This window comes from Thalassophryne amazonica, chromosome 3 (genome assembly GCF_902500255.1).
Source record: "Thalassophryne amazonica chromosome 3, fThaAma1.1, whole genome shotgun sequence".
Lineage (NCBI taxonomy): Eukaryota > Metazoa > Chordata > Actinopteri > Batrachoidiformes > Batrachoididae > Thalassophryne > Thalassophryne amazonica.
This window is the reverse complement of record NC_047105.1, coordinates 112,545,716-112,567,916: the sequence shown is the minus strand read 5'-3', so window position 1 is coordinate 112,567,916 and position 22,201 is coordinate 112,545,716. Positions and strand designations below refer to the sequence as shown.

Below are 22,201 nucleotides of genomic sequence, written 5' to 3'. Positions count from 1 at the left end.
AAAGTATTTTTATTAACTTGGTACATCGTTTGTAATATTTTCAAATCGACTAAATCATGAAATTTAAGTACCCTATACTTAATAAACAATGGATTAGATGGATCTCTAAAACCACTGTTACTAATCACTTTTAAAGCTCTTTTCTGCTAAATAAATAAAGGTTGTATATAGGTTGTATATGTTGATCCCCAGATTTCTACACAGTAAGTTAAATATGGGACAATCAATGAATTGTACAATGTTAATAAACCATGACTATTTAATGAATATTTTACTTTATGCAAAACAGCAATGGCTTTCGCTATTTTTCCTTTTATGTAATTTATGTGTGACTTCCATGTAAGATCTTCATCAATCATGACTCCTAAAAATTTCATTTCTTTTACCCTTTGTATATCCATTCCATCTATTTGTAATGACACATTTTTTTCGCTCTATCATTAAACAATATGAAATTTGTCTTATTAATATTTAGTGACAATCTGTTTATATCAAACCAATGTTTAACTTTTTCCAACTCTGTATTTATCACTTGTGCTACTTCCTGTATATCTGATCCAGAGTAAAACAGCGTTGTATCATCAGCAAATAAAATGCTGCCAAGCACATTGGATACATTCACAAAATCATTGATATACAAAATAAACAGTTTGGGTCCAAGTACCGATCCTTGTGGTACTCCATAAATAATGTTACACAATTCTGATTTGGTATTATTTATCTGAACAAACTGTTTTCTATTTTCTAAGTATCTTTTTACCCACTGATGTGCAACACCTCTTATTCCATATTGTTGTAACTTGTGGAGCAATCTTGAGTGGTCTATAACATTAGAAGCCTTTTTCAGGTCAATAAAAATACTTACAAAATAATCCTTATTATCTATTGTTGTTGATATTTTCTCTATTAGTTCCATAATTGCCATAGCTGTCGAATGTTTTGTTCTGAATCCATACTGAGCATTATTTAAAATATGATGTTTCTCAATAAATTTATCCAATCTTGTTACAAAAACTTTTTCCATAATTTTAGGAAACTGTGGAAGCAATGATACTGGCCTGTAATTAGAAAAATTATGTTTGTCTCCATTTTTATATAATGGGACTACCTTAGCAATTTTCATTTCATCTGGAAAAACCCCAGTTGACAGAGACAGATTACAAATATAAGTAAATGGTTCAATAACAATTTCTATTATACTTTTTACAGTCATCATGTAAAAAGGTCTTCTAAGGCTATATTCATTAATTGCATACATCATCAGTAGCACGACTAGGCCGTCTCATTTCGAAGGGTCCGAGGAATGCAGCCGTCTTTTCTCTGAAAACCAACGATAGAGCAGGTGCATCCTTCATTGCCCAACCAATCCCATGAGTCATTGTGTGATTTCTTTTTTTCTCCCCAAGACACAATGGTTAAAAAATAAGTATCATTTCAGGCTCCATATGAACACTTAGAAATAAGCAACGTTTATAGGTAAAATACTCTTGTCCAAACTGAGTGATCGGGGGAGAAGGACCTTAGTCAGGGAGGTGACCAAGAACCCGATGATTTGTCTGAGCTCCAGCAGTTCTCTGTGGAGAGGGGAGAACCTTCCTGAAGGGCAGTCATCTCTGCAGCAAGCTACCAATCAGGCCTGTATAGTATAGCGGCCAGATGGAAACCACTTCTTAGTAAAAAGCACATGGCAGCCCGCCTGGAATTTGTCAAAAGGCACCTGAAGCACTCTCAGACCATGAGAAACAAAATTCTGTGGTCTGCTGAGACAAAGATTGAACTCTTTGGCTTGAATTCCAGGTGTCATGTTTGGAGGAAACCAGGCACCATCCCTACAGTGAAGCATGGTGGTGGCAGCATCATGCTTTGGGGATGTTTATCAGTGACAGGAACTGGGAGACTAGCCAGGATTGAGGGAAAGATGAATGCAGCAATGTACAGAGACATCCTGGATGAAAACCTGCTCCAGAGCACTCTTGACCTCAGACTGAGGTGACAGTTCATTGTTCATCTTTCAGCAGCACAGTAACCCTAAGCACACAGCCAAGATATCAAAGGAGTGGCTTCAGGACAATAGCTTCTGTCAGCTTGCAAACAATTGGTGGTCATTATGACTTGAAACTTGACTTGGGACTTACTGATTCATGTCTTGAGAGTGACTTGATGGAGACTGCGTCCCACCTCTGGTAAGACCCAAGATCCTAAAGACTTGGCCCTTGTTTCTCCTGCAATGGTATGAGAACATACACCTGCTGGATGGATGATGAAAATCAAGAGCAGGTGTGGTTGTCAATGTCAGCAGAAATGTATCAAAAATCAGAAAAATAAACAGATATTTTGTAATTGTACAACAGCTATTATGTTCTAAAACTCAAATATAGCCACAAATCTACACAACTCTTCTGGAAAGTATTTTCTATAAGTGTAGCCAAAGCAGACAATTCTTCCTTCTCTACCTTTACGTGTTGTTTTGAAGTTACATGTAGCTTGAAATGATCTTTACGTTCATTTAATTTCCAAGGCCTACAGTTAATGGCCACCGCTGTTTGTCAAAATGTAACAGCTGTAATTTACTCATACTTGAGTAAACTGTTTTTATTTACTGACTTGAATAAACAATGATTGTTTTTTTTCACTGTTCGTTACACTATTTGCTTCAAGTTTGAAATGCTTACAAACAATATCAAAATAATTTTAACAGAATGGAATTAATAGAATTTATATATTGAAGACAGGTTTCAGTGATGAAGGTCACTCGAGGCCAAAATTTAGGTTATTCACTCTGGCTTCCATCACATAAAGCATACCTATATAAGTGGACTATGGAATTACTCAGGAAACGTCAAATTTGCCAAGTCAATCTTTGGAATCAAGGTCATTTGGCCAAATATCAAAATTTTTCCCCCACTTTGATTTGCATTGAAAATATGGAGGTGGGTTCGAGCATTGCCAAATGTCAGTCATTGGGGCAAGGTCAAACCTGCCTGTTATCAGGTCACAGTTGCCTGTCCATTTGTTGGTCTATTTCCAGGTTCTGTTGCTGATTTCTACAAACTTGATATATCAATGAAGGTTGATCTGGAAATTGCTGTTAAAAAAAAATGAATTTAGGCAAATGTCAAGGTCAAGAAATTTCATTTTCAACCCAATCTGTACCAAGTGTGGCAGACACAGGTGGATTTGAAAATAGCCCTGGCAAGGTCAGCCAGAGGGCATTTGGTTGAAAGTTAGTCACTCAAATTGCTGCAGCATTACTGTCTTCATGCCCACAGGTACTATCACTCAGTTGCAAGAAATATGCAATAATGTTAATCCAAATGCAACATGTAGAAGTTTTCGTTGTGGTAATGGTATACAATGAGTACTGTTGATTCTGAAAATACAATTGCATTTGGATGAACACTTTAAATTTGACAATGACACATAACAATTACAGCATAATTTTTTTTATTTTGCATTTCATTAAACATAGCTTTTTCAATTTCAAGCATTTTAAATAATTACCCAATCACAGAAGATAAACAGAAGCTATGGCATCCCAGCCAACAATGTACAGGAACTACAGGACATCTGTGTGTTTTACAAGGCATTGGGTCAGTTATTTATCATATTATTATTTAATATTTCTTAGAAAATTCAACTAGATTTAGGATATGAAAATAGATTCTTAAAAAATACAATCATCAATATTCATCATCAATGCTATTTGGAAGCATATGATGCATCACAGAAACTAAAGCCCCCGTCACACATAGCAAGAATGTGAATAAACCATTCCGACACGGCAAATATTGCCATAATCTGACTCTCGGGGCCGCTGACTGATTTTAAACTGTGTCGACTTCCGCAGATGGCTGTCAGAATGTTTTGGACCTGAAATTCGACACTTTTCGGATGTGTGCCAATTCATAAGTCTGACGGCACTCTGCGTGATTCCAGCTATGTGTGCGGGGTATAAGTGACTGATCATCCACAGCAGCTCCAGAGTGTACATTAGTTCTGTCAAAACATTTGGATTCAGTGTACAAAGTTAAAGATATGATGACCTCCCGCCAATCAACATGACTTTCAGTCATACTGAAGAAATGTATAGTCTGATGGCAATAACTTTTAATGACAAACACTTTACAGATATATAAGGCAATGAACTGAGTAATGGAAAACTATATTAACCTACTACTTATTAGTACAATTGTAATGTGACAACAGTAATTCAGTGCATAAGGCAGAGGTGGGACGAAGTCACTGTCAAGTCATTTTCAAGTCATCAACCTGCAAGTCTTAAGTCAGCTTGCAAACAATTGGTGGTGATTATGACTTGAGACTTGCAGATTGATGACTTGAGAGTGACTTGCTGGTGACATCGTCCCACCTCTGTTATAAAGTAACCACAGTATTTCAGGGGAATCTTTCAAATGGTAGTACACGCACTGGTGGCAAAAACACCACCTGACATTTCTCTTTTGAAAATGCCCGAAAGTTACAAAAAAATTCAAATTGGCAGCAGTTTTCCATGATGGCTGTCATGGCTGGTTAAGAGATTTTTGTTTGGGTGATAAATATAGTCACACAATACTGATGATCTGAGCATCAAATGCTGTAAATGCAGTCAGATCTTTAGACCAAAAAATGACTTATATTTACACAAAAGATCCTTCTGAATGTAGTAAAGTAAATCTGCACACCCAGATCTGTCATTCAACGGAGAAATCTTCATTTAAAAATGACAAATTTACAGCTAAAATTTGGCCCTCCGCAAAACTGTCATCACATCTGGGACGTTGCCGTGGCGTAAAAGAGAAGACACTATCACAGCATGCATTGCGCGCACCGGGACAGATATAGCAGTGTAAACTGGAATTTGTGGATTTACATCAGTTTACATCTCTTACAAAAGCACCTTTTTATTGTCTTATACAGAAGTATCGATTTTTTTAAAAACTTCATACTATCTTGCGGTAAGTTTGGTGAGTATACATTTCTTTTATTTTTGCCTGAAAATTATTTTTGGGGACTTTTTCATATGCCCATTTGATTGAGAGGTGTCGCGACGGAGGCACTCCATGCAAGCCAATATTTTCTCACGGGGCAGGGCTGGGGACGGGGTTACCGCGACGACCCGCTTGCATGCTGCGCTAGCGAGCGGGCTGGCGCAGTAAGGGTCTGGGAAGAATGTTGCCACTGATCTGAGCATGCAGAGCTGTATCTGGCATTCATTGCAGCTTACTTTTGGATGTTGAAACCAGGAACTGCCGGTTCACCCCACACTTCGGCGCCTGGATCAGCAGCTTTCCCCCCTTGCGGCTCGTGTCGTGCTGGTAGGGTCTTAGCTGTGTGTCCGCCAGCCCCGCTGCTTCTCCACCTTGATCTCCGCCGTCTTTTTCCTCATCAAATTCTCCGATATCACCATCATCTTGGTCACTATTTGAGCTATCTGAGCTACTGCTAAGATCATCAGGATCCTCTACTTCGACTTTCATGTTGAGATCGATCTCATTGTCCAACAATTCGGCGGTCATTTTCAAGCATTCGAATTGCTAGTATTGCATTCACTCAACATGGATCGGACTGAAGGTGCTAGCGCTCTGTCTTCTCTCTTATGTCACAGCAATGTCTCGGATGTACAAACTGTTTTCGCGGAGGGCCAAATTTTAGCTGCAAATTTGTCATTTTTAAACGAAGATTTCTCCGCTGAATGACAAATTTGGGCTTGCAGATTTACTTTACTGCATTCATAAGGGTCTTATAAATATATATCAGCTATTTCTTTCTGAGATCTGACCACATTTATTTCAAAGCAGGTCTACTTTAATCACCAAGAATGGAAATCTGATACTCCACAAGCAGTTTCTCAATGAAAACAGCATCACTTGAGCATACAGAGCGTGTTACCAAACAATATACCTGGGTTTGATTCCCAGTTAGGCTACCTGTCAGTATCCTGTGGCAAAACACTTCATCTGTCATCATGGTCCAACCAGCTGTAAATGGTTCACAGCTTTGACTGGGGACGTTACATATGGAATGGTGTCCCATTCATGGGGAGCTGTCAAGTCTCATTTGCTGCATGCCATGATATACAGGGATAAGAACTGGCATAATGGCTTTCAGGGCCCAGACAGGACTAACATCTTTGTCGTCAAAAACCTACATTTGGGCACCAAGATCATCAAAATTGGTCTATGTGGTGGGATTCTGTGCAATCAATATGCCAGAACGGCGGCCATTTTTCATATTTTATTCCCCCTTATCTTGAAAATTCAAGTGGCTTCTTGGCTTTTTCAAAGAGTAACACCTAAGTATTATTATTATTATTATTATTATTATTATTATTATTTTTGGCAAATTTGGTGTGTGTACCACCATTTGAAAATTTATTTCAGTTACCTGCTGCACTAATACAGGACATTTATAAGATGTTAAGATTCTCATGCAAAATATAAAAGGTTTTTATGCATTCACACAAAAGAATAACTATAACTTGATGAATGTTGAGTAATCCAGTCATGACATTAAACTTTGCACCATGTGCTTTAACATCAACAGTGTACTGTTCTTGATAGTTTATGCTTCAATTGAAAACACATTTTAAAACATGATGCCCACATGACGAGCGGCTGTTACCCGACATCTAAATGTTTGTAGGTGAAGCAGCCGCAATGGCACATTTCAATCAAATTACCTTCTGGTTATAGTAATTAACAAAAGGTATAAAACAATTAAACTCCAGCCAAATATAAAAAAGTGTCACCTTTGACAATGTAGGCAATCTGGTCAGTGTTGATTAAAAAAAAAGAATGTAGTAAGTGTTGTGTAATGCAGAGATTGTAATCAGCTGAAGTCACGGTTGGTGAGGATCATTGGGGCCACCAATGTCCAAATGTAGAGGGCCAAACACACCCAGCTGGATGTGATCTTCACCCACACTGCCGGCCATTTGCTGGTTACAGTGTAGTCTGTGTCTGGGCTGTAAGGAAAGAAAACAACAAAAACAATGTCATATGCTTATTCAATCCTACCAATCCTAAGCAGATCTCCCATTGCCGATTTCTGGCACCCGATCATTTACTGAAGTGGCTAAAATAACAATCCCCCCCATTCAGGGTATGCTATATAGTGAGTCATCTGTGCCAATTGTTGCAGACTCTGATAACCCACTGTGAAGTTTCTGACAATATTCAAAACATTTGTGTCTGCATCTTGAAATTAATAATTTCTGCTTGAATGTGGATTTAGCTGCGTAGCCACTTTGAGTCCAAGTTAACATTACAGGCTGAAAAAAAAAATAAAATAAAATAAATTTTATATATATATACAGTGTTGCCACAGTTACTTTGAAAAAGTAATCCAATTACTGATTACTCCTTGAAAAAGTAACTTAGTTACTTTACTGATTACTCAATTGTAAAAGTAACTAAGTTAGATTACTAGTTACTTTTTTAGTTACTTTTCCCAGCTGCCGACAACAACCCTCTGCCACCTCAACATGACAATGATACCTGTTTTGCCAAAACTCACTTTATAGTCACCCTTTCTTGACTTCAATGAAAATAAATACTTGTTTTATAAAAGTAAAATAAAGACCTCTATCTTGACCTCATATTTAACTGTTGACAGCACTGTAACAGTAAAACTTGCAATTTTGAGCCTACATTGTTTATAAATGTAACTATTAAATTCTAACATTTTTCTAACATTTAAATTCTCTCTAAACATTTTACTTGTCAAAATGATTATTATTTTAAGCAATATTAGTAGTTGTAGTAAAAAACGGCTTCAAAACTGGACCTTTAATCTAGGGGTGTTGTGAGGGGGGCACATCCTTGCCCCACGCCCCCATTCCATCTGGATTCGCCCCTGCTTTGGCGTTTGAGCACAAAGAATGGATAACATTTATTTATGCAGAAAACATGACCAGATTTACAGGTAAGAAAGTTTTATTGCGTTTTCACATCATGTGGTCCTCAGAAAGAGTGTTTAGGTGCATTTGAGTGGAAAATAGTGTTAGTTGTTGACACGTCGCGGAGGATCAGCTGTTTTTAACGACCAGATACAGAGCGGCTCAGCTCAGAATTCTAAATAAAGGAGGAAAAAAAGTATAAAAATGTCTTTGTAAAGCTCAGTGCAGCTGTGCTGATCACCACGCTTTAAGAGGTGAGGACGAGTCGAGCAAGCGGCAAAAAACCGCGGATGAAAAGCTCACAGCTCACTTAAAGTGGGCAGTTCAGTTGAACCCCGACCTCCTGCCCACAGACCAAGTTTAATGCTGCTGTCGACCCACAATGAAAAATAATAGTAACGCACAGTGACATGGAGAAGTAACTTTAATCTGATTACTGATTTGGAAAGATTAACGCGTTAGATTACTCGTTACTAAAAAAAGTGGTCAGATTAGAGTTACCGGCATCACTGTATATATATATATATATATATATATATATATATATATATATATATAAAAAATGCAGATTTATTTCTGACTGGTGCAGAGCCATTTCATTGACCTGAGTGGGCAGTGATCATGTGCAGTGGTACACCGGGGGAGCAGGGAGAGATTAGCAGGGCCCGGTGAGACTCATGGTGGTTTGGCAGGGCGCACAGCAACACCTTGCTGAGGTGCACAGCTCATTGCACTGCCGACATTTGCGCAAATACTGCATGGAGTATTTGTTTCATAACACTGCTGTACAACACACCACATGTCTGTGTTATTAGTACAAGTGGCGTTATTATTTCATCAGTACCTCTTGTAATAAATACAGTCCACTTGAATGTGGATTGGGCAACTCAGTTATTTTTACGATGCCAGGCTGCAATCTATTTAATTAAAATACAATGCAGATTGTGTTATTTGTAAAGTGTGTGCAGCCAAGGGCGTAGGTTTGGTCTCAGCTTTGATAGGGACAATACCACCCCCCGGCCCCCCTGCCCACCACCACCACCCCCTAACCCACTCATACCATTAGACGCACAAGTACAGCATAATACATAACATATGACGACATAATGCTGAATAATTTAACACTTTATTTACATTATTAAGTGTGTAGGCAAACAAACAAATAGCTTAAATAACAAAACTGCACCCAAAATCACAAATCTATTCTATAGGCCTACACCTGAGAGAACAAGACAACAAAAAAAAAAATACTTGTGGACCTAACAAAAAAAAAAAAGTTTTTGCAACCAAGATGTATAATCTATTATCTTCATCAATAATGCAGTTATAGGTATCTGGCAACCTAATTTGCCAAAAAAAAAAAAAAAAAAAAAAAAAGGGCTTTCCAATGATATATGGTGTATTACGGTAAACGTAAGCCTGTGATGTCATAACGCAGAGGATAAACACGGAAGCTTCACACTAGTGCGCCGCTGATTCTCATTACCGTAAGTTCTCATGTAAGCCCTCACTCTGAAAGATTTCAACACTGACAGCAAGCCAAGAACCCGTGCTTTCCAACAGTATGCTATATGTTGCATATATTACGGTAAAGTGCGTTCGGTGACTTTTGAAACGAGGGAAAAGTATGAAAAAGAGTGCAAAAGTGACAGAAAAGTACAGAGACAGACAGCAAACATAAATGTAGTAATTTTTGAGGAAAAGGCAGGGTGTTAGTGTCATTTGTGAAGGTGTGTGTGCGTGTTTGTGTGGGTGTGCAGTTTATTTTAAGTGTGGCGCACAGCTTTGTTCGCAAGCCCCCTCGCCCTTCTTGTTTTTCTGCACCGGAGCCACCCATCCTCTGCGCTCCTGGACCTCCCACTTTACAAATTAAGCACTGACTGCCACCACGAGATGCGCTTTGTTTACGTTCATGTGAGAAGAACGTGAGCCAATGAAATTGCAACATGGGTAACCCTGTCACTCTGGCAAGTCGAAAACACAAAACGTGACGACTAAAATTTAGTATCGAGTTCGCAAAAAAATACTGAATGATTTTGTTATATCAAAAAATGCTAAATATTGGTAGGGACTATTTTGCCATCCCAAAATATTGGTTGTGACTTGTCCCTATGGTCCATATGCAAACCTACGCCCCTGTGTGCAGCGGTCAGGGTGTGTGCACTGTTTGCTGACCTCTTTAAATCGCATCTGGAAAATCAATCAATCAATCAATCAATTTTTTTATATAGCGCCAAATCACAACAAACAGTTGCCCCAAGGCGCTTTATATTGCAAGGCAAGGCCATACAATAATTATGTAAAACCCCAACGGTCAAAACGACCCCCTGTGAGCAAGCACTTGGCTACAGTGGGAAGGAAAAACTCCCTTTTAACAGGAAGAAACCTCCAGCAGAACCAGGCTCAGGGAGGGGCAGTCTTCTGCTGGGACTGGTTGGGGCTGAGGGAGAGAACCAGGAAAAAGACATGCTGTGGAGGGGAGCAGAGATCGATCACTAAGGATTAAATGCAGAGTGGTGCATACAGAGCAAAAAGAGAAAGAAACAGTGCATCATGGGAACCCCCCAGCAGTCTACGTCTATAGCAGCATAACTAAGGGATGGTTCAGGGTCACCTGATCCAGCCCTAACTATAAGCTTTAGCAAAAAGGAAAGTTTTAAGCCTAATCTTAAAAGTAGAGAGGGTGTCTGTCTCCCTGATCTGAATTGGGAGCTGGTTCCACAGGAGAGGAGCCTGAAAGCTGAAGGCTCTGCCTCCCATTCTACTCTTACAAACCCTAGGAACTACAAATAAGCCTGCAGTCTGAGAGTGAAGCGCTCTATTGGGGTGATATGGTACTACGAGGTCCCTAAGATAAGATGGGACCTGATTATTCAAAACCTTATAAGTAAGAAGAAGAATTTTAAATTCTATTCTAGAATTAACAGGAAGCCAATGAAGAGAGGCCAATATGGGTGAGATATGCTCTCTCCTTCTAGTCCCCGTCAGTACTCTAGCTGCAGCATTTTGAATTAACTGAAGGCTTTTTAGGGAACTTTTAGGACAACCTGATAATAATGAATTACAATAGTCCAGCCTAGAGGAAATAAATGCATGAATTAGTTTTTCAGCATCACTCTGAGACAAGACCTTTCTGATTTTAGAGATATTGCGTAAATGCAAAAAAGCAGTCCTACATATTTGTTTAATATGCGCATTGAATGACATATCCTGATCAAAAATGACTCCAAGATTTCTCACAGTATTACTAGAGGTCAGGGTAATGCCATCCAGAGTAAGGATCTGGTTAGACACCATGTTTCTAAGATTTGTGGGGCCAAGTACAATAACTTCAGTTTTATCTGAGTTTAAAAGCAGGAAATTAGAGGTCATCCATGTCTTTATGTCTGTAAGACAATCCTGCAGTTTAGCTAATTGGTGTGTGTCCTCTGGCTTCATGGATAGATAAAGCTGGGTATCATCTGCGTAACAATGAAAATTTAAGCAATACCGTCTAATAATACTGCCTAAGGGAAGCATGTATAAAGTGAATAAAATTGGTCCCAGCACAGAACCTTGTGGAACTCCATAATTAACTTTAGTCTGTGAAGAAGATTCCCCATTTACATTAACAAATTGTAATCTATTAGACAAATATGATTCAAACCACCGCAGCGCAGTGCCTTTAATACCTATGGCATGCTCTAATCTCTGTAATAAAATTTTATGGTCAACTGTATCAAAAGCAGCACTGAGGTCTAACAGAACAAGCACAGAGATGAGTCCATTGTCCGAGGCCATAAGAAGATCATTTGTAACCTTCACTAATGCTGTTTCTGTACTATGATGAATTCTAAAACCTGACTGAAACTCTTCAAATAGACCATTCCTCTGCAGATGATCAGTTAGCTGTTTTACAACTACCCTTTCAAGAATTTTTGAGAGAAAAGGAAGGTTGGAGATTGGCCTATAATTAGCTAAGATAGCTGGGTCAAGTGATGGCTTTTTAAGTAATGGTTTAATTACTGCCACCTTAAAAGCCTGTGGTACATAGCCAACTAACAAAGATAGATTGATCATATTTAAGATCGAAGCATTAAATAATGGTAGGGCTTCCTTGAGCAGCCTGGTAGGAATGGGGTCTAATAAACATGTTGATGGTTTGGATGAAGTAACTAATGAAAATAACTCAGACAGAACAATCGGAGAGAAAGAGTCTAACCAAATACCGGCATCACTGAAAGCAGCCAAAGATAACGATACGTCTTTGGGATGGTTATGAGTAATTTTTTCTCTAATAGTTAAAATTTTGTTAGCAAAGAAAGTCATGAAGTCATTACTAGTTAAAGTTAATGGAATACTCAGCTCAATAGAGCTCTGACTCTTTGTCAGCCTGGCTACAGTGCTGAAAAGAAACCTGGGGTTGTTCTTATTTTCTTCAATTAGTGATGAGTAGAAAGATGTCCTAGCTTTACGGAGGGCTTTTTTTTTTTATAGAGCAACAGACTCTTTTTCCAGGCTAAGTGAAGATCTTCTAAATTAGTGAGACGCCATTTCCTCTCCAACTTACGGGTTATCTGCTTTAAGCTCCGAGTTTGTGAGTTATACCACGGAGTCAGGCACTTCTGATTTAAAGCTCTCTTTTTTAGAGGAGCTACAGCATCCAAAGTTGTCTTCAATGAGGATGTAAAACTATTGACGAGATACTCTATCTCACTTACAGAGTTTAGGTAGCTACTCTGCACTGTGTTGGTATATGGCATTAGAGAACATAAAGAAGGAATCATATCCTTAAACCTAGTTACAGCGCTTTCTGAAAGACTTCTAGTGTAATGAAACTTATTCCCCACTGCTGGGTAGTCCATCAGAGTAAATGTAAATGTTATTAAGAAATGATCAGACAGAAGGGAGTTTTCAGGGAATACTGTTAAGTCTTCTATTTCCATACCATAAGTCAGAACAAGATCTAAGATATGATTAAAGTGGTGGGTGTACTCATTTACTTTTTGAGCAAAGCCAATAGAGTCTAATAATAGATTAAATGCAGTGTTCAGGCTGTCATTCTCAGCATCTGTGTGGATGTTAAAATCGCCCACTATAATTATCTTATCTGAGCTAAGCACTAAGTCAGACAAAAGGTCTGAAAATTCACAGAGAAACTCACAGTAACGACCAGGTGGACGATAGATAATAACAAATAAAACTGGTTTTTGGGACTTCCAATTTGGATGGACAAGACTAAGAGTCAAGCTTTCAAATGAATTAAAGCTCTGTCTGGGTTTTTGATTAATTAATAAGCTGGAATGGAAGATTGCTGCTAATCCTCCGCCCCGGCCCGTGCTACGAGCATTCTGACAGTTAGTGTGACTCGGGGGTGTTGACTCATTTAAACTAACATATTCATCCTGCTGTAACCAGGTTTCTGTAAGGCAGAATAAATCAATATGTTGATCAATTATTATATCATTTACCAACAGGGACTTAGAAGAGAGAGACCTAATGTTTAATAGACCACATTTAACTGTTTTAGTCTGTGGTGCAGTTGAAGGTGCTATATTATTTTTTCTTTTTGAATTTTTATGCTTAAATAGATTTTTGCTGGTTATTGGTAGTCTGGGAGCAGGCACCGTCTCTACGGGGATGGCGTAATGAGGGGATGGCAGGGGGAGAGAAGCTGCAGAGAGGTGTGTAAGACTACAACTCTGCTTCCTGGTCCCAACCCTGGATAGTCACGGTTTGGAGGATTTAAGAAAATTGGCCAGATTTCTAGAAATGAGAGCTGCTCTATCCAAAGTGGGATGGATGCCGTCTCTCCTAACAAGACCAGGTTTTCCCCAGAAGCTTTGCCAATTATCTATGAAGCCCACCTCATTTTTTGGACACCACTCAGACAGCCAGCAATTCAAGGAGAACATGCGGCTAAACATGTCACTCCCGGTCTGATTGGGGAGGGGCCCAGAGAAAACTACAGAGTCCGACATTGTTTTTGCAAAGTTACACACCGATTTAATGTTAATTTTAGTGACCTCCGATTGGCGTAACCGGGTGTCATTACTGCCGACGTGAATTACAATCTTACCAAATTTACGCTTAGCCTTAGCCAGCAGTTTCAAATTTCCTTCAATGTCGCCTGCTCTGGCCCCCGGAAGACAACTGACTATGGTTGCTGGTGTCGCTAACTTCACATTTCGCAAAACAGAGTCGCCAATAACCAGAGTTTGATCCTCGGCGGGTGTGTCGTCGAGAAATATAAATATATAAATAATATATATCCATAACCCCATGAAAGACATGGCACACTCACATTTTTCAGATGCTAACAGATACATTTTAACTTTTTAACATGTTGCTATACCATAGACATTAGCATACGTGCACACACATGGTGCCAAGTTCAATGCTGCTTGCAATCAGTGGTGGTCGGTTCCACGTGGATGACAGGACTGCTGCTGATGGTTGTGGGCAATCAGGATGTATTAATTTGTATTCTGAATGAAGATGTTAACCAGGACCAAAAACTGGCAGTGGGAGACCGGCCTTAGACCTTGGTGACGAAGTGCTTTGCTTAAATGCACCTCATTTATTTTCATGTACGTAATTAATAGAAGTGGATTAAAAGAATACATTTTCTGATTAATCGCAATTCTTATCTGAACAGTCCAAAATTGATTCATAAAATCCAGAAATTAATGGTTTAGTTTCATGCAGTACCAACTTCAGCCAGCAGATGGCTGTTGCTTGACATGCAGCCAGCTACAGCAAACTGAAGGAAAAACTGGCAAACTGGAACAAAGTTAAGAATTAGAAAGCACAAGAAAAAAAAATCTAAAATGTACTGAGTAAAAATAAGACATTGAAGAGAAAATTTCTGTTAAAGTAACAAAATCTGCTGAGAAGATGCTCACCAACAAATGTTTGGTTACTATTTTACTGTAAGGTTTATGTGAATTTATAACTGGCAGATCAAAATGCATGTGTTTAAAACGCACAGAATAAAACAGACACCCTCCTTCTCTTGTCAGGATGACAGCTATAAACTTAACAACATGAACGTCATGAAACGTTTTTGAACACACATACGCACGCACGCACGCGCTGGTGAACCATCTAGAAGACTAAAGGAATCCAGTTACCTTCATGTAAACCTGTAAATGGAATAAATGTACACTAACCTGTACCAGTTTGTAAGGGTCATCATGATGTAGAGGGAGGCCAGGAATAGCATGAAGTGGAAGAAGGAGTAGCTGTACTGGACCATGTCGCGTTCATTGTCCTCCACTCGTCTGGGTCCCGTCACCTCCTCGGACAGTTCCATGGTGCTGCCGCTCTCGGTGAGGATGACTGAGTCTTTGGAGGCCATGGTCAGCTTGTTGACCTGGCTGGTGCTGGATGAACGAATGCTGTGTGCAAAATAGGAACAAAGGATACACGCTGACATCATCTTAGGAACAGAAACTTTCTCAGAGCACCAGCTGATTTCAAAAGCAGAAACTGATACAATGTAATGCATCAACTTTTGAGAAATGAGGGATGGATTGGACCACATGGGATAATCAGGGGGCATATTCTCTGTGGAAGAGTTAGCTATGTTCCTGAAGAAAGAGTAAGGCCACCTCGAATAGAGGATGCACAGGACAAACACTGCCAGCCCCACAATGCTCTGAGCGTCCCACCACTGCAGGTAAGGTGATGTTAGGATGGGCTCCTCTGTGCGGAGGATCACCACGGCTGTCTGGTTCTCTGTCTGCAGAGGCACCAGTGTGGGAGCAGCAATCTGATGAAAGATATTCAGCAGACTGGGGTTGCATGTTTGGTCTAAGAAGAGAAAAACAAAGTTCCAACAGAAAATATGACATCTTCCTTCCAGAAACGTTCCTGACTTGATCATACATGTACACTGACAACAGGAAAACTCAGAGGGCACAGTGCATATAAACTGTGATGTTAGCTTGAATAGCTTTCTTCAGAGTGTTCCAAATCAAACTTTTTCATGGAGAAATCAGTACACGGTAGCGTTTACAGTGGTGTAAGAAGTACTCTCACCTGGCTCATTGGTCATGGCAGACCAGGTCAGAAACATGGTGTAGAGGGTAATGACAGAGGACTGTAGAATACCTGACCGAGGCTGGTATTCCTGCAAACACGCAATACAAAAATATATGATTATATCCACTAAACTGTAATCACCCTTGATTTATTGCTCCAACAGCACCCCGTCTAACAATGTGTCACGGTGAGTGGAGCTGCAGAAACAGTTAAAAATCACTGCTCTTCACTGGGACGTCCAACTTAACTTTATTTATAAAGCACTTTCGAAAAGCAAAAACTGAAATAGTGCTGTACATAAAGGTCATGAAAACAACAAAACAACCCAACAACAATAAAAACAGCAATAAACAAGCAAAAACAACAAACAGAGCGAAGTCTCATATAGTGTTAAAAGCCAGTGAATAACAGACAGTGAAGTGGCCTGTCTAATGTGCAAAGGTAAGTCATACCAAATTTTTGGAGCTGCAACAGAAAATGATCGATCCCCTCTGAGCGTTTGCTTGGACCGCTGTACCTCAAGGTGCAGCTGATCAGCTGACCGGAGGCAATGTGCAGGGGTATAGGGGTGAAGTAGCTCAGAGAGGTAGGGCGGGGCGAGGCCATTTAAAGATATAAAAACAAATAATGCACTCCAGTCATCATCTGTCTCAGTGACAGATATCTCAAGCTTTTGTACAACAATCATTTCCACATAAATTCAGCATTATTTCATCATAAAAGACAGAGGATGCGATCAGAGCGCCATGGCTACAGGAGCTGCTAGCGTTCATTTCAAAGCATCACCGAGCTTCGCCTCTTTTCTGCTTAAAACTGACTTTAGAATGATTTAGGAGGTTTTACCTTGTCATCTGATGGTTAAGTAATCATATTAATCCATTTGATCGCTTTGGGTGAAGAGATTCTGTCTTAGACAAGGTGCTGAGCTCTGAAATGATGCATGCGCAGTGGAGGCAGGGCGGACAAAATTTTTAGGGGTGGACCGTTCAGTCTGCGACACCGGGAAAGGGGAGCCTGGGGAGCACAGCTCCCCCCCATTCATGGACCAAAAAAAGCTCATGAATGCTGTTTCTGAACGCTCTATTCAGCAACAAGAGACTCAGCTAGATAAATTTGTACCAGACCATGATTCAGCAAGGTATAACAAGGTTGGTCACATTTTAAGCCAAAGACAGTTCCAATGTTTTCTGTTCCTTGTCATCATAACGCCACATATCACATTCAAGATTGTACAATGCAAGTTCAAATGAGTAAAAAACAGACTATAAAGTATCTTCTCTCTGTGATTGCATTTTGTAGTGAAATAATCACCAAAATGCAGGAAATGGCACCAAATTTTGTGTGTGTGTGTGTGTGTGTGCGGGGGGGGGGGGATGCCCCAGACTCCCATAGGGAAGTGCAGCTGACACACATTCACAAATCCACCCCTACCCCTATAAAATCCTGGATCTGCCCCTGATTCCGGGACAGGTTATGGTATCAATAGGCCTCAGGGTCTCTATAGGACTTAGCTCTGGCACGTATCTGCACAAGCGTTAGAAAAAACATTTTAAACTTTACACTACATCTTTCTGTCATGTATCATGATATATTATTTCTACTCCATGATATCAAAAAGCATTTTCCCCAATATAAACATGACCAAATTACTGATTAATGCTCTTTCCAGTGAGACAAAACTGTAATAAGACTGTAAGTCATGTACCTGAACTTTACTTTGTACGGATATCACAGAGGCTACGATGCACCACAGCATGTTGAAACTGATGAAGAACTTGTTGATGAAGCATCCATCAGGCTTAGTGTAGAAGACGAAGAGCAGCGCAACAGCAATTAGTGACAAGCTGTAGTTCAGGACTGTCACCATCAGTAAAGCTAAAAAGAAAAGACAGAAATTATAAATGTAATATCTATCTACACTGACATAGAAACTAAATCATAATAATTCATATCAGTATGTTTATCTCTCACTAGAATCAGTGGATCTGTTCTGAAAATTTCTTTTTACTTGGCTCCTCTCGAGGGGGTACGCTGTGCCCCAATTCCAAACAACTGTATTACACTGTAGCTGCCATCCAGGACATGTGGTGAATCTGTGGTGTTGTGGATGCAGTGAAACACAGCATCAGCACATTCCCACACTTGACACTGGTTTTGGTATTGTTCCAAAGATAACAGAATTAACATAAACAAGGCGGCTCCCAAATCGAGGTAATAGAAAGGTGAATTACAAAGCCACACAGGCAGAGTCTCAGAGTCAACTTCTACTTTTCACAGTTGTTTGATAAAATGTATAATTTCTGTCCCTTAATTAACAGAAAATAGAATTGTTATTGCAAACATAGCATTTTATTACATCAAACACACAGTTGTATGTCTTGGACTCAACAGACAAAAGCATTCTACTCAGTTATGACATCAGTTTCTGGAACTTCTTCAGATCTTTGTTTTGTCTACATATTTCTGCAGCGTCCAGTGCTGCACTTGCAGAAGGGGCTACAACCTAACTAAGCCTGGTAACAGCTATACCTGCTTGTTGCATTTGGTGGATCAGCTGTACATTCACTGCAAATCATTTGCAGGACCTCACTTGTAGCACTGAACATTTGATGGGATCATGCTGCTCCCATCCATACTCAGAAAGCACAAGTTATGCATGTGGGATAACACTGTGTGGACTATAACGCTGTTGTAAATCATTGGCCCTCTGTCAGGAGGGAGCGGACTCAGCCAGATCGAAGCTTAGTTTTAATTGTGTTTATATGACATCAGTTAATATAATGTCGACATGAAAATTTTCACAGAATAACATAGTTATGACATAGGTTAACTCTGGTGTCCCGTGCTCTTGAGCATGAATATATTTTGACAATATTGTGCAAAAAAACACCATTGTGCATCCTGTTCTTAGCTTACATAATGAATTTCCATAATTGTTCAACTGACTTGGATGCAGTCACACTCAAATTATTGCACTATGAGCTGATATTTCTTACACGTTTTCAACTCTAATGTGCTGTGAGAGAAAGCTAAAATAAAAACGGTCAAAAGTCCAAATATACATGGGCCTCACTTTACCAAGTACTGTCGCAACTAACCTGCATACCAGCACCTGAAGTTGCCGGTTTCCATCCTGTCCACCCAGGACTCATTCCAGGAGTGAGCAAAGTCCACCAGCAGCACCAGCTGGATAACAATGAAAGCGAAAGCTCCACTACAACCCATGATAAACCATGCTGCAAAAACACAGGCAGGTTAGACAGCACAGTGGACACTTAGACTAAATAAATGATCTCACATATAACAGGAAAACTGCTCGATTCACATAGATAGGAAAACATTCAGTAATTTAGCTGTCTGTCACAGCATATTGGAGTTAAAATCAAATATTGACTGGAACAACTCTCCGCACTGAATCACCATTCACAGCTTTATTGAAGCATCTACTTATGCCAGAACAATCGCATGACTCCGCTCACAGAGCTGTACGCCCCTCCTCCCCCGCTCACCCGTCACACACACTGTACTCATGATCGTTACCTGCTGTAGTCAATTTTGTTCTTGCTCCAATGAAATTACCCACCACTCGCTCCAAAACAGGGCAAAAAAAAAAAAAATTGTGCAGCGTCCAGTGCTGCACTTGCAGAAGCGGCTACAACCTAACTGAGTCTGGTAAAAATTCATTTTAATTTTTGCTTAAATTGTAGTCTGGCATCAAAATAACTGAGCAGCCAAATTTACATTCAAGCAGAATTTTTTTAAGACATACCAACAAAATAAAAACAAAGCCATCTGAAAATTACAGGAAGATGCGTGGTGTGAGCGGGACTAGTACAATCCGAAATGTGAACGTGAAGTGAGAAGCGTTTCAGGCTTGACGCTCCAGTTTCTCATATGCCGCCCCACACTCTGGCCAAAATCCATCTTCTCCGCTCTGTTCATGACTTTTAATAATGGCCCCTTCGCACATACAGTGGCTTGCAAAAGTATTCAGCCCCTTGGTATTTCATGCATTTTAATTTTTTTTATGGTGTTTCAAACACAAAAAGGAAATCAGGCTTCTCAATATAAAATTTTCTAAAATTATCTTCCTTAGACTCAAACTGAAAACAAATCTCTACAACTTGATATAAATTCATTAAAAATATAAAAGCCAAGATGATGGGTTGCATAAGTAATCAGCCCCTTTGGTATAATACCTGTAAATAATCAGTTTCATTGCCAGTTTTCTTCAGACAAGTCAGGGGATGGATACATGAACATTTCCAAGTCAATGAATATGTCTTGAACTTGAACTGAGTGACTGTGCAAGAAGGAGAAGAGTGAGGAAAGCCACCAAGACACCCAGACAACCCAGAAGAAGTTACAGGCTTCTGTGGCTGTGATTGAAGAAATTGTGCATTGTGCAAACTCTGCATTTTGTATCTCCAGTTATAAAGCTTCATGATGAAGTGGTATAGAGGAGGGTCTTCTTTCACTAAAACATCACATCTAGGCTTGCATCTCAGATGTACCTTCTGGCAAATTGTAGGTGAACTTTCAGGTCTTCTTTTTAAGAAATCCTCCTCTGCTCCACTTCATCATGCTACCGCAATGCACATGTGTAGTAGGTATGCTCTCATGACACGGTAAAAAATACATATCACATATCACCTTTGGAACGCGTTCAGCTGCGCCTCAGTGCGCACTGCAGACACCATCAGCCAGGCTGCCCATGTGAAAATATCTGTCTGATCATGTGAACGGTCAGCTGGTGAACCAAATGTCACATCCACCACGCGGGTTATAGTCCACATGACACTGTCCTTCAACGCGCCGCGCACCGATTGGGCAGTGACAGCTGGATGCGTGGAGCCAGCTGTGTTCATGATATGAGTGCATCAGTTGATGATTTTTACATGTCAGTTCATTAATGCCTTGCTTACTTCCATGGCCATGGTTCATGAACATAAAGGAACAGAAGGACAATAATTCTTGTATAGTCTGCTCTTTATAACAGGAATTAAATATTTTAACAGTCAAAAAGAAATCCATGTGTTTCCTCTATTCCAACACAGACCATCAAGTCATCAGGCATCAATTACACATCATTACCAGTAACATGATTGCTTTTATTGCTTTTATAATGTTCTCTTTTTTTCGGCTTTTTCCGTCAATTTTGGCCTCATTCGCCAAACTTTGTGTTATGTGTGAAGGGGCCATAACTATTTCCTCTTTGCAGAACAAGCTATTCACATTTTGTGGATCATGATGTGACCACAATTTTTTTAAGGCTTAAGAAATCCATGCTTTCTTTGCCAAAAGGTACAGGACACCTCTAGCATTGATCCTCGCAGTTTCTCCAATCACAGCCACTGAGGAGGCATGTTACTCCTTTATGTTTATTTTGGTGGCTTCCCTCACTAGTACAATCACTGTTTTTGAAAGCAGCCTGTTCATATGTAGTATTTTTCTTCCTGATAGACTTTAAGTAAAATCCAACGAATATATAATAATGGCAAATTAACAGTTTTTTTAATCTGCTGATTTGTCAGTGTACATGGGGAAAAAAAAAACCACAGGTGGAAAATCCCAGCTTCAGAAAGTAAAAGTCCAGCCACATATTTGTTCCATCTTCCTAATAAACCAGCTGATTGTAATTAGTTCACCTCTTCAGATAGGTGGATGAGCTAATTATCACCTGTTTTAGGTGCACAGGAAGAAGCAATACAGTGAGGAAAATAAGTATTTGAACACCCTGCGGTTCTCCCACTTAGAAATCATGGAGGGGTCTGAAATTTTCATCTTAGGTGCATGTCCAATGAGAGAGACATAATCTAAAAAAAATCCGGAAATCACAATGTATGATTTTTTAATAATTTATTTGTATGTTACTGCTGGAAATAAGTATTTGATCCCCTACCAACCAGCAAGATTCTGGCTCACACAGACCTGTTAATTTTTCTTTAAGAAGCCCTCTTATTCTGCACTCTTTACCTGTATTACTTGCACCTGTTTGAACTTCTTACCTGTATAAAAGACACCTGTTCACACACTCAACCAATTACACTCCAACCTGTCCACCATAGCCAAGACCAAAGAGCTGTCTATGGACACCAGGGACAAAACTGTAGACCTGCACAAGGCTGGGATGGACTACAGGACAACAGACAAGCAGCTTGGTAGACGACAACAACTGTTATGATTATTTATTAGAAAGTGGAAGAAGCACAAGATCACTGTCAATCTCCCTCGGTCTGGGATTCCATGCAAGATCTCACTTTGTGGGGTAAGGATGAT

At 39.7% G+C, this 22,201-nt stretch overlaps 1 protein-coding gene across 1 annotated transcript in view; it reads right to left on the bottom strand.

Annotated features, from left to right (window-relative positions):
• Window positions 1-6,063: 6,063 nt before the first annotated feature.
• Window positions 6,064-22,201, bottom strand: part of si:ch73-267c23.10 (serine incorporator 3) — a 44,187-nt gene continuing 28,049 nt past the window's right edge. Inside the window, exons 5-10 of the mRNA XM_034167320.1 lie at window positions 19,021-19,158; window positions 17,628-17,797; window positions 15,920-16,010; window positions 15,490-15,691; window positions 15,049-15,276; window positions 6,064-6,964 (exon numbers count right to left, since the gene is read on the bottom strand). Coding sequence (XP_034023211.1) covers window positions 6,829-6,964; window positions 15,049-15,276; window positions 15,490-15,691; window positions 15,920-16,010; window positions 17,628-17,797; window positions 19,021-19,158 — 965 coding nt within the window. The 3' untranslated portion in view covers window positions 6,064-6,828. The remainder of the gene's footprint in view (window positions 6,965-15,048; window positions 15,277-15,489; window positions 15,692-15,919; window positions 16,011-17,627; window positions 17,798-19,020; window positions 19,159-22,201) is intronic.